The sequence below is a fragment of the Chenopodium quinoa genome, unplaced genomic scaffold (genome assembly GCF_001683475.1).
Source record: "Chenopodium quinoa cultivar QQ74 unplaced genomic scaffold, ASM168347v1, whole genome shotgun sequence".
Taxonomy (NCBI): Eukaryota; Viridiplantae; Streptophyta; class Magnoliopsida; order Caryophyllales; family Amaranthaceae; genus Chenopodium; species Chenopodium quinoa.
The window spans coordinates 262,412-276,105 of record NW_018745617.1 but is presented as its reverse complement, the minus strand read 5'-3'; the positions used below and the strand labels follow the sequence as shown (position 1 = coordinate 276,105).

At 34.8% G+C, this 13,694-nt stretch overlaps 1 protein-coding gene across 8 annotated transcripts; it reads right to left on the bottom strand.

Annotated features, from left to right (window-relative positions):
* Positions 1 to 2,230: 2,230 nt before the first annotated feature.
* Positions 2,231 to 13,385, bottom strand: LOC110716712 (mRNA turnover protein 4 homolog). 8 transcript variants are annotated; one of them, XR_002510567.1, is made up of 9 exons: positions 11,326 to 11,467; positions 11,013 to 11,073; positions 7,157 to 7,266; positions 6,757 to 6,843; positions 5,184 to 5,276; positions 4,811 to 5,037; positions 4,587 to 4,673; positions 4,066 to 4,279; positions 2,231 to 2,623 (listed from the first exon to the last, which is right to left on the bottom strand). XR_002510567.1 is itself a non-coding variant. In XM_021895345.1 (6 exons), exons 1-5 carry the CDS (start codon positions 13,083 to 13,085, stop codon positions 11,065 to 11,067), a joined length of 333 nt encoding a protein of 110 aa, XP_021751037.1. In that variant the 5' UTR covers positions 13,086 to 13,385; the 3' UTR covers positions 7,273 to 7,856; positions 11,013 to 11,064. The 8 variants fall into 8 exon arrangements, 1 of the variants encoding a protein (XP_021751037.1); XR_002510568.1 differs by having other exon boundaries at positions 4,188 to 4,279; positions 11,326 to 11,465; XR_002510571.1 differs by lacking the exon at positions 4,066 to 4,279 and having other exon boundaries at positions 11,326 to 11,466.
* Between the last annotated feature and the right edge of the window lie 309 nt (positions 13,386 to 13,694).

Sequence of the window (13,694 nt, the reverse complement as noted above, 5' to 3'; positions counted from 1 at the left end):
TCTCAAGTGATCATTTGTATGTGATATCTCTCTCTCTCTCTCTCTCTCTTTCTTTCTTAAGTGATTAATTGTTTTGATTTTCTTAAGTAATCTCTCTCTCTCTCTCTCTCTCTCTCTCTCTCTCTCTCTCTCTCTCTCTCTCTCTCTCTCTCTCTCTCTCTCTCTCTCTCTCTCACACACACACACACACACACACACATGTTAGGAAGCATTTCCTAAGCTAAGGTTTTTTTTAATACTACCTCTATTAAATGTTTTCTGCAACTTTGGGAGGGTTTGCGGTTCACGATGCAAAATTTGATAATGATGATTAATGTATTTTAGGGGCATGTAATTAAGGTGGATAGAGAATATTTGGATATTTAATCAACCAGCCACTACCACCCCAAGACCAGCCACCACCACCCACTGCCACCACCAAGACCAGCCAACAGTCCAACACCGCCTTCTCCAACACCACCACTACGGCACCGCCTTCACCTACACCACCGCCGCCTTCAACGCCGGCTTCACCACCATTATTACCACCACACGATACCACCATGAAACCCCCGCCATTTTAGATCCCACGAATTCCACCACCACCACCATCACCATTCTCACGAAACCCCATAAACCACCACCAGCCCCACAAAACCACCACCAGCCCCACGAAACCACCACGAAACCACTACCAACCCATAGATCCGACGGAAACCACCACCACCATTCTCACGAAACCCCACAAAACCCCCCACGAAACCACGAAAACCCCACAAAACTCCCACAAAACCCCCCAAAAAACCACCATCAACCCCACGAAACCACCACCACCACCATTCTTATGAAAGCCCGCATAGATCCGACGGAAACCCACTACGAAATCATCACCAACAATTCAACAAACCCATCACAAATTCAATTTCTTGAAAGTTGAAGAGAGAGAAAGAAAAAGAGAGATAATGATATGGAAAGAGGAGAGAGAAAATATGGGGGAAGATGAAGATGAAGATGAAGATGAAGGTGGTTTTGGGGTTCTTGAGTTGAAGATGAAGAGTTGATAAATTAGATTGGGTTGGTTGGGGTAATAATTGGGTGAGAAATTAGTGATTAATTAAATTTGATTATAGTTGGTAAAATGTGTTTTAATTTTTTAAATGAGGGTAAAATTGACATTTGACTAGTATTTTTTTACTAAAAAAGGAAAGAAATTTTTTTGTTGCACGTAATGTTTAGCGGACTAAAATAGTAAAAGTTGCAGATAACATTTAACGGAGGTAGTAATTATTATTCCCCTGATTTTCTTAAGTGGTCTCTCTCTCTCTCTCTCTCTCTCCCTCTTCTAAGCTAATTGTCTTGATTTTTTTATGTTATTTTTGTTTATTGGTCTCTCTCCAAAGCAAATTGACCCGATTTTCTAAAGTAATCCGATTATCACATAAATACAGTTATCTATAGTAAATATAACCAATATTTCAATATTCTGTCAAAGAAGACCCCTAGATCTATTAACTATTACGAAAACAAAATTTGCTGACATCATAAAGGGACACGTCACTTTTTTATTAAAAATTTTCCCGCCTAAACTATTTTTGACATCATTCTTTTTTCTCTTTTTTTTTTATATTTTTTATCTCATATAATCCTTTTTTTTTTTTTGAGGACTATTCCAAACTAAATAAATACAATACTTCTTTCAAAATTAATTAATGAGATTATGATTACACTTTTTTGAATATAAAATTGGACAATTATTTAAACAAATAATAGCTACTTAATCCGGACAATGCACGGGGACTAAACTAGTTGATATACTAAAATTTAAACATGCGATGATGCGAAATTAAACCAAAGATTGTAAAACTGATATTTGAAGTAGCAATCACACTTTACTCAATTAGTAGAATTATCAAATTAGGCTCCAAAAATAAAGTTCTTGCTTGAAACATAAATTGCACATACAAAATTTTAGCAACAAATCTGATTGCTAAAACTCTCATAACTTTAGTTTATATGATATATATCTGTAACTTATACTAAAGTAGCAACCGCTGATGTCATCTTTTTCCAAAGTTGTATACGTGGCGCTATCTTATGAAAAGATTTCCCGCTCAAATGCTTTTTGTTTTTTGTTTTTTTTAATGAAACAAAATGCTTATTAATTTTAAATAGATAATTACTATTTTTTAGGTAATTAATTTAAAAAATGAATCTATTATTTTGCTAAAAAAAAACGTGAAAACAGTACAAAAATCCAAAGATAAGTTACTGTGAAACCCGTGCATCGCACGGGTGCTAACCTAGTTACAATTATTATAAGTTATTCAGCTCTTAAATACTTAATTAATGATTTGGAGCCAAAAATAAAACCAGAAAAAAAGCCTATATCAACACAAACAAATTCGAGATGACACCATTTTTCAAGAGTCCTACAAATATCCTATACATAACAGGATAGATGAATGTAAGAACAACTCGGAATCATGTTGGTGCTAACGCTTACAACTTTAACTATCCAACCATTCCATTGCAATTAAACACTTAAACAAACACAAAATATCTGCATTTTCTTGAAGAACTTCTTTCAACTTCACCATCAGCATCATCAATGAGCACACCCAAGAAGAGCTGGCAGCTCACAAACCTAAAACAAACACATAATAACTTTAAGAATTTAAAACTGCAAGCACGAGAAAGGTCAAAACAACAATTCAAAAACTTTAAATCAATTAGACGTGTGCTATTGCTGACCAAAATCATCTAAAGCGAACTTGTATGAAAATCAAAACAATCATTTGTAAAGCAGTAATTCAACCAGCCAAAAATACAAATGAATAAACCAATAGAAATCTCTCATGAGCTAACCCCATTAAGATGTCCAATTTGTCATTTCCGCAGCACCTTAAAAGTAACAAGGTTCAAAGGTAAATCCCTAGCTATCATATGATACATTTATTTACAGTATAAAAAAAAAAGTACATGGTTAAGCAAATTTCAACGAAGTGAATCCAAGATTATTCCCATGATCAGGGCATTACATATACCGTGATAATGACAATGGGCAAACAATATGACATAATTATTGCATATGAGCTAACAATGTGGCATTAGTAATGAATGAGTATGAGCTAGCAATGTGACAATCTACTAAAGAAGACCAAGTGGGGAGACTTCCCACCTCTTGGTTGCAAGGATTCCCAGAAAATTAATAATTCCAAACCTACAAATTTATATCTATAAGACAAATTCGATAGTAGCATTTCATAATTAACCAGAGTTTATTCATGATGTCTACTTATTAAGGTAGAAATCAAGTTCGAATATAATTTGTAGTGCTCGATTAGATCCTCAAAACATCAAGTTTATCCCAACTTAATCAACCCCGGTTAATTTAAGAACTTTAAAACAAAATTCAGGCAAATAGAACCTTAGACCTTTGTTTACTCCAAGTAAGCGAAAACAGAAAAGATGGATAAACAGTAAATTCTAGAAAACAAATTTTTCATTTCAAATACTTAGAAGTCAACTCACAAATAAAAACCCATATAAACAACATGAAGCTTAATCAATCGATAACAAACAACGAAAATTCGCCTACTCTTCAAATTAGTAGTTTCTAATCAACTGTAAATCCAACTAATCATAAAGCTGAATCTTAATCATCCCTACTCTCCAATTTAATAGTTTCTAATCAAACTGTAGATCTAAGTAAGGAACTACCAGAAAGAGTGTCTATAACACTACTTCAATGCCAACTGACTCATTGCATACATGTTTTTCAATTGTACAGAAGAACATCTCAGACATTACCCCATGATAAATAAATACCTAAAGAAGACAATAACAGGTATAAGTTCATAAGGAAAGGTTCCTTAGCCTGTCAGAAGTTTGAAGTGCAAATTATAACTTTTAGACATGTAATTTAGCACACATCAAACATCGGTTAATCATAGTGAATTATGACTCCTTTCATGAGGCATTCGACTTTAACTGAGGCATGTATGATTCTGGCACAATTTTGGTAGGCTCAATGTATAATTGTATATATCCAATAGGCAAACGACAAATATTGAGAAAGGATCATACCACTGTGTCACCACCTCTAAGCCTAGAAGACTAATTGGCTATGTAATCAAACACATTATTGAAAATTGCTGATGATCCCACTTCAATGCAATTTTGCCAGAAGTAAATGGCTACATCCCAACCTCTATATCTCAACTCTTGCAGGTTCTTATCATATCCGTCTCATGTTTCGACAAAATGGCCTTAATAAGCTCTCATACACATAAGAAGTTTCCTGCATCATACCATATTTTCTGTCAGATACACTCTAACATCCTATAAGAATAGTTCTCTAGACATCAACTAATGGTACTCTCTGATTCCCTAACAAGATAATTCCTAGGTAAGCTTGAGGGTAGGGGAGAGGGGATGGGGGGAGGGGAGAGAATTCAAGAATAATAAGATTTGAGAACTTATGATATTGTTATATTAGTTGAGGGATGTCCGAAATTCAAGATGTAAACTTATTACTACAAGTACGATATAATGAATACGACAAGCATCCAAAGTCAATTAAAGCCTTAAAAGCTTGAGTCTCTTACTTTCCAACTGGGTTTCTAGACCATGAGAAGCCACACTCCGTTTTCTTCTCCACATGTAGAAATCTGTATGCATCAATTGATTTCCCCCTAAAGCATGATATATATACATCAGAAAATCAGTTTGATAAGATCTCCAGCATAGATGAATACAGCAACTTCACACACTGAGAGGAAACACATTCTGAGACTTTTACAGCTTAAAAATAGCTTGGTTAAAGTATTACATGATGAGATACTGATGCCTTGCCCCATTTTCCAAAATTTATGACACGCTCAACAAGAACTTCAAAAGAACAATCATACCCATCAGCAAAAAGGGAAGCATGTCAAACATGATCAACTTTATTGTTTTTCTCTGCTTCCTCCACGGCTAGGGTTGTTTAGTCTATACTTGTTATAGGGCGTAGAGGCTTTCCCTGCAACGGCTTCCATACTCAAATTAAACTCTACTCTGCCAAATGCCATCAACAAAGTTTTATCAAATCACCATTTCAGAAGCTTTAAGCTAAATTTAATAATTGCCCAAACCCCAAATCTATGATCCTAAAATTTAAATCATGAAAAAGTTTTGAATTAATTGATGAATAGGAGACATACCCAGAATGCAAGTAAGCAAAACGATCAAAAGGTCTCGAAATTTCTCAGAGACTTTCAATCATTTTTTCACGCGCAATTTACCAACACCAAAACCTGCATTACAAAGAAAAAAAAACACTGAAAATCATTAATCTGATATGGATACACATGCTTTATACCACTACTTGGGTTAGGAGAGAAAAGCCCCATTATTACTATAAAACCCAAGACTACCAAATTTCCCAAGAACACCATATCTTCGTTAACAGTAGCCTTGGTTCAAATGATGATCATCTTGGAATATTGACGTTGAGCTTCGCAACATATTCCTATCTCTTCTTTAGATCCCCAAGGCTTCTACCTTGCTAATTTAGATGTGGTTTCTGATGAAGTTTTTGAATCAATACTAAACCAATTTGCAACCTGCTTTCATTATAAGATTAACTTGCTTTCATTATAAGATTTAGAGTACTGACATGTTAGTGTAATTTATACAACAATAAGAAGATATATATTTACCTGCTTTCACTCGTGTTTCAGAAAGTCTCTTTCTAATTCCCTTCCTCCTTCCTTTTCCTCTTTGTCTATTTATCGCTTCCCTTTCATGATTTTGAGGAATTTATAGTCTTTCTACGTGTGCTTTTACTCTTCCAACACTACTACTATTCTTCCCATTACTACTACTACTACTACTACCAGTACGACTACCATTGTCACTGCTACTGCTATTGCCACTGCTGCAGCTTCTACTACTACCGTTGCCATTACTGCTACTGTAGCTGCTGCTACTACTACCACACTCTAAAAATCGTCTCCTAAAAATGTTTTTCTCTCCTTCTTCCACTTTCCTTCTCCCTCTCATTGTTGTCCCTTACTCTCCTCTAAATTATTTTTTGGGAACAGAAAGTTAAGGAAGTATTTTCCTTCTTGCTTATAGTTGTCTTATACTTTAAGTAACATAAATTGGAAAGGAAAAAATATATTACCTTAATGCTTAAACCAAATACGAAGTATTAAGAAGGGGAATCAGATGATCTGAGGTGGAATCATGTCTCTGACATTTTATTTGGATTAGGAATTAGTGGGAAGCTGAACTATAGGTGATATGGATCAAAGTTGGGATCATGGCAGTTTGTTGGGCATGTGTAAAATTAGAGGGTGATTAGTTATAACTCAGAAGATAACCATGTTAGAGGCTCAGAGCTGTTGGTAATAGGCTTATCTAGCCTATTTTTTTAACTGCCTTTAATAGGTACTAAGATTAAACTGCAATAAGGGTTAATCAACTATATGAACATAGAGGCTGTCCCCCATATTTTACTAAATTGGTGCTCCTCATCATAATATTAATGGCAGCTTGCTGAACAATCAGTAATCTCAGTATTATTGCATATAGGTTGAAATTTTGGCATTGATGTGATTGATGCTTGATTATTTCTCTGCTTTATTAATAAGATTTGAGAACTTATGATATTGTTAAATTAGTTGAGGGATGTCCGAAATTCAAGATGTAAACTTATTACTACAAGTACGATATAATGAATACGACAAGCATCCAAAGTCATTTAAAGCCTTAAAAGCTTGAGTGTCTTACTTTCCAACTGGGTTTCTAGACCATGAGAAGCCACACTCCGTTTTCTTCTCCACATGTAGAAATCTGTATGCATCAATTAATTTCCCCCTAAAGCATGATAAATATACATCAGAAAATCAATTTGATAAGATCTCTAGCATAAATGAATACAACAACTTCACACACTGAGAGGAAACACATTCTGAGAATTTTGCAGCTTAAAAATAGCTTGGTTAAAGTATTACATGATGAGATACTGATGCCTTGCCCCATTTTCCAAATTTTATGACACTATTACTGAAGCCAACTATCTATATTAATTTTCACCATTGGAAATTATACAGGTCATGACATCTGTACAATGCCACATGAGCTCTCTACAAAAAGCAAAAAATGAATGTAGTTGTAAAACTCTCCATACCTCTCTTTGCTCAGCAGTCATGAATGAACCAATCATATCACTGAGCACTTCTATGATGTCATTGAAATTCACCTTTCCATTGCCATCCAAGTCATAAACCCTGAAAATAACTGCAAAAGAGACAAGAGAACTTGTTTACTATCTAAAAATAATCACACATCAAGATATGGTGATAGTCACTGAATAACTGAATGACTAATGACCTCAAATTCTATAAAGCTGACAATAAATATAACCAGATTCTCAAATACTTAACTACACATCTATAAACAAAAAGGATTTATCTTTCTTTTTACTACTTTTCTTTTACTTCCTCAGTACATTTAATTGCATCATTTGGAGTCTACAACAACTTATAACTAACTTTGAGGTCTGCTAACGTGCCACAAATTCTTGACCTCGTAGAGGCAAAGTAAACAAAAGTTGGTTTCAGGAAGCAACAATGCTAATTGAGTCTTTGGCACTTAGCTCTTACAGATTTATTGTGTAATTATTTATACAAAGGACGCGAGATTGTTCATCCCAACCATCCTTTCGTATATGGGTGGAACCCGTGGTATTCCCTTGGTGTTATTCTAATTATGTGTAATATCTTGACGACAAAAATCATTAATCAACTTAGAACAACCAATATTTTCCATTTTGGACTACCGCACAATGAGGGCATGAGGATGCCAATGCTCTCAACCAGCTCTTAATCCTGCAGCCCAGATCATTATAAGCTATTATTAAGCGCAAAGCAAGGGCTTACATAATAATCAATCAATCAATCAAAGCCTTAATCCCAAAAGTGGGGTCGGCTAACATGAAAATCACAAAAGAAAATAAAAACATTCAGGGAGAAAATTATTGAACAAATGGTGAACAAATTTAAATTATCACATAAAACCCGTAATAAATTAAGTGCAATACCAGATCAGAAGCGAAAAGAACTTGAACCTTCTAAAAAATAGCTCTAAACTTCAAAACAGATAAAAACATGATTTCCAATTCAATCAACTCAATAAGCAATCATTTAACTCAAAAGAATAGAAACAATGGCATTTTAAATCATTTAACTCAATACACGCTAAGCCAATCAAAAGAATAGAACCAACAGGAATCCACATCAATCAAGCCGAAATGAAGTAAACCAATTCAAAAAATAGAATCAATAAGTTTTCGATGCAAATAACTTAGGAAAAATTAGAAAAAATAATCCCAACTTTCATCAATTTTGGTACAATAATCCCAACTTTGGATTATTCTGGAATAATCCGAACTTTGGGGGGTCTTCATTTTCTTTAGTCCTAATGACCGGTTACCTGTTGAGAAGGTTAATTTTTTTTTTTTTTTATGTTTTTTAAAAGCCACGTGTGAACACATGATTTGTCCAAAATTAAAAAAAAAAAAACATAAAACCCACCCCTTCCTCCTTAACCGCCACCCAAACCACCCCCTCCCAAGCCCCCACCCCGAAAACACCCCACCCCAGCCGGAAAACCTCCCCCACCCCGAAAACACCCCCCACCCCAACTGAAACACCTCCCCCTCCCTTCCCCCACCCCCGAAAAACCCCCACCCCGTAAACCCCCCCTCGAAAACGGCCGAGTTTTCGGCCGTTTTCGAGGGTAGGGGAAAGGGAGGGGGGAGTTTTTACGAGGTGAGGGAAGGGAGGGGGGAGTGGGTTTTACGGGGTGGGGGAAGGGGGGGAGGGTTTGAATCTGCTCCCTCACCCACTCCTCCCTCGAAAATTCAAGATGTAGTTCTTCAATCTCCAGCAAAATTCGAGGGAGGAGTGGGTGAGGGAGCAGATTCAAACATGGAATTTCAGCGTCGCCGGTGCGGAGAGGCTTTTTAGTGCGTCGTTGCTGCAGTTACAGGTATAATTTTATTGTTGAAACCCTAGGTGGCGAAAATTCTTACAGAGTTCTAATAATCGGTTGATTAGATGTTGGGGCATTGTTGATATGGGAGTTGGGTTGGTTAATGATTTGATGTTTATGACTGAAAATTAGGATTTTGAAGTCCCAATCCAATTATTCAGTGAATCAATAATGTGCTCGTTTGCTGTAAATCCTAAATTAAAACTCTTTGAAATTGAATGTGAAACCCAATAACGTGGTGAGATCGAATGTTTGCTGTTTTGTTTTGAAGATAGTAGCATATCTTGTTCAGTTATTGATTGAAATTTGGTGGTATTTGGGGGGTGCCCTGACATCGTGTGTATTTTCGACTGGTTCTGTATTTTTTCTTCTGTTGCTTGAGTGATTCATGTTATATTTTTGTATAAATGATATTCATGTGGATATTTATGTGAAATTCATGTGTAATTCGAGTTATTTATCTGGCTGATTTTTGTTGTATTTTCTGTATCATTTAAATTCGAGTGAATTATTTTATTTGTTGTGTGTATATGAGGGTTGACTGATTGGATTGCAGTGTTGATCAGTTGTGTGATATTTTGATGATCTGTGAATATCGAAATTCATGTGGATTTATGGATTTATGTTGTATTTTGTTTGTTGTTTAATTTGAGTGATTTATGTGATATTTGTATTGAAAATGGATTGCAGTATTGGAGTTGTGTTGAGGTTTCAGTTTGAGTTTCATTCTGGGAAAGAAATGTCTGATCACGTTGAGAAAGCAGCCATAGTGTCTGATCATGTTGAGAAACACAGAGCTCAATCCATGTGTAAATCAATTTTCTAGAAACTTAATACATGTCTTAGCACAGATGTGAAAAGGCAAATGAGGTAGCTTTTAAACATCATATTAGACATCAAGAAATCACACAGAAACCTTGACTCACAACTGGCAGATTTAGGCTTCATACTGAAACTTAAATTTAAAATAGACTGGGATATAGCCTTACAAGAAATTAGGATTGGCAACCCCCTAGTTAATTTTTCTATACACTTTCATAATACAGATTAATGGTTGAAAACCAATGTAAGCATCGTGTTTGCAACTATTTTGTATCACTTAACTTTGTATTTTAGTGATCCTTTAATAGGTTACTCATGACACAGAGTAATCTTAACTGGATCTCATTTCTAGCGCTAATTAAGGAAGAGACAAGGCACATACTATGGCTAACAGCAAAATCTGTTACGACTGGAAGTTCCACAACAATACTTTTTCAGAAGTGATACTCGCAAATAACGATAATTGTTGTAGTTGTGCAGTGAAAAACTGAGGTTCTGACTCAAGAAATACAGTACAATTCAAATTATTATATCTGCAATAAAGGAAAAATTGTATGAATATGAAGAAAAGTAGCTAAGTTCCCACAGCTGACAGGGAATGGGCAAATAACCTAAATTTGGGTATGATCTAATAAGTCTAATAAAATTCTCCATGAGAAAATGCAAGTTGCTGGCTTGCTGCATTCATGTCTCAAATTAATGAAAATCATCTATCTTAGAGTCATACAAATAATTAAAAATTTAAACACAAAATGAAAATTAAGAACTGATGAGGAAAGTTTCTGGTGAACATATATCAACAAGAAGAAATTGGAGCATATAAAATAGGCAATTAAAGAATCAACTTAAGTTCAAGACACCATCAACATTGAAGAGAGCTACAAGGGAGGCATAACCAATAATTAGTAAAGCAAGAGGTACCAATTATGTACTTGTTAGCAAGTAAATGTTTCGACCAGTGAGGACAGACTCCACTGCTTAGGCACACCACCAAGCTTAAGGATAAATGATGAATGATGCACAGAAGTTTTTTAGCCTCAAAAATATTCTTTTTCCCTCCAAACAAGAAAATAATATCATTTGCATATACATAACCCAGCAATGTGGCAGTCCTGGCAGAATAATCTTAAGACTGAGAAACAGTTACTTTATACAATATAAAAACTAACCTTCTCGGTAGCGAGACATCCCGTCCTTGCAAAATCAAAAACTTCAAACTCTTCAAATATTCTGCAGATGAAGCCACAAATAGCAACATTTAGAGGAGCATTGACACAATAACTTTAGAAAGCCATGTACTACTTTCAATTACTACACAATGCAAACATTGAAGCAAGAATTCCATCTTCAGACAGTCTTTTATCACCCGAAAAAAGGGAAAGAAAATCAGCTTGTCCCCTCAACATTGCCCTAATAGATACATGAAATGCGAAGGTAGTAAACAATGACAGAGACAACTTAAGAACAATTTCTCATGCATACTTTTTGACCTCTTCCTCTGACAAGTCTGTAAAGAAAAGACCGGTCTCTACACGCAAAAAATGCAAAAACAGGAAGCAAACAAAGAAGAAATGAAACAAGATCAAAAGCTGACCAAGAAATGTAATTGACATATAATAAGCAGATCATTACCTTTGAAATTTTATGAAGACCAGATTTAATCTCATCAGAAGCAGAACGACCTAAAGCAATCTGCATGACTTTGTTCGATCCAAGAAAGAATCTGAAATTGCGAATGGCAGAAATTGATCACTAAGTCATAACCAACACATAGAACAACCAGCAAGATGCATGACTATTAGAAGTAATATTGCTTCATATGATTCTCGATGAAATAAAATTTAGAAACCTAGCTACACGTTGTAATACAAACAATCCCACAAGGCCACAACCATGTCAATTAGTCCCTACTAAAAAACTACAATGCTCATTCAACTGTGATCATTACACAGCGTAACCATTGAAAAGACTACTCAGCCAATAAGTAAAGTACATTACATGTAACAAAAATTCAATCTTTCGCCCCTAAATACCATTGAAAAGACCAGTCAACCATTAAGTAAAGTACATAAAATGTATCAAAATTCAATCTTTCACCCCTATATACATCAAACATCGAAATAAAATAACATCAAATTGCATAACAAGTACTCATACGAAAAAAAAAGGCGGTTGCCAATAACAATCACCTGCCAGAGGACTTGATAGAATCTCTGAACTGTTTGAATTTAACATTCCTCATGTTCTCGAAAGCAAAGACGTAAACAGAGGGGAACTTCTCTGCTGCTTCCCTTATAGAGTTAGAAATCACCTCCTTAAGCTCTCTTCCCTTCTTTTTTGTCTTTACAAGGTCACTGCATTTTCAATTTATTTTCATAATCAAATTCACCAAAAACCCATCATTTTCTCTGTAATCACTCTCTGAACCACTTCAAAATTAAAGATAATAAATTTAACATACCCAAAATCAAATATTGAGCAATTATACGATTCACTGACTAAAAACACCAAGAATCCCATAAAAATTTGAAAACAAAATATAGAAAAAAAAAAGATGAAATAACTACAGCTGGTAGAACTAACAATTGCATAAATTATATCAGATGAAAGAGTGAGCTATAATTATTCTGTATCTTCAATTCTTCACAGCATAGCAGTACATATAAATTCTTTATATATTGAAAATTATATTAAAAGTTAACAGAAGAACATAATAAAGAGGAAAAAATACGAATGTAAAGCTAAGGAGAAAAGGAGGAAGAGAATACCTGCGCGATTTCTTTTGGATTTCGGCATGTTTGGAGAAGAAGAGAGAGAAAGAGGACTGCGGGAAGGAGCAAGAAGAAAGAGAGGGCTTAAGGAAGAAAGGGGTTAGGGTTTTATAAATTCAATTTCATTTTACTCCAAGCAAATCTCCAAAATAACACAACTTTTTTAAAAACAACAACAAAATTCAGATCAATTAACAAGAAGATGTCAACTTTGAACTAAATTCAGCAACATAAAATCCAATGCTAACCCAAATATCTAAAACACACTACAATCACCAAAATTTCACCAAATCTGATGCAACAACAACATAAAAACCCACAAAAAATCAACCCAAAACACACAAAAATTATCAACAAACCAGATCAATAAACACATCAAAAAAACAACCCATCAACCAAAAAACTCCAAAAAAAAATATTCAGAAAAATTGAAAAAAAAATTAAAATTCAACAACGTACTGGTAAGTTCATCAAGCCAGCGTTGGACTGTTGGAAATGGGTATGCTTCAATGGAAGAAAGAGAGGATGGAGTTGGACTGTTGGAGTACGCAAGGACGGAGAGAGGAGATGAATGAGTGGAAGAGAGGAATTACGGGAAAAGAGGATTTCTATGGATGATAATTGCAACCAAATGCTTATTACAAAGAAGGACCTACGTGGGGTTTAAATTAAAACCGAGGGCAGTATGGGTATAACACTGTAGGTAAGGGTTTAGGATAGGATATCCCATTTCCCATCTTTCCTTCAAAAAAAAACGGAAATTTCATGATATACCACTGAGTTTCTTCAAAATTCACCATATACCACACAAAATTTCTTAATTCACCATATACCATTGAGTTTATGAACGTTAGCACAGAATACCATTAGTGGTAACTGTCGTTAGTCTGCCGTTAACGCCGTTAGTAATTAAGGTTAATTGTGCCACGTGGCTTTCACTTATTGGCTCTTATTAATATTATCTAATTAATTACTTAAATAAAGAATTAAAGAATAATTAATATTAATAAAATTGAAAATAAAAATTTTAAAAAATAATTATTAAAAAAAAAACCATCAAACCAACCACAACCACCAGAT

What these genes read in the sequence shown, in the direction of transcription:
- LOC110716712 (XM_021895345.1), bottom strand. An exon ending in ATCCAAAAGAAATCGCGCAG is followed by an intron (nt 12,198 to 12,611) that starts GTATTCTCTTCC and finishes TTGAAAATGCAG; the next exon opens with TGACCTTGTAAAGACAAAAA. An exon ending in TCTATCAAGTCCTCTGGCAG is followed by an intron (nt 11,567 to 12,032) that starts GTGATTGTTATT and finishes TCGCAATTTCAG; the next exon opens with ATTCTTTCTTGGATCGAACA.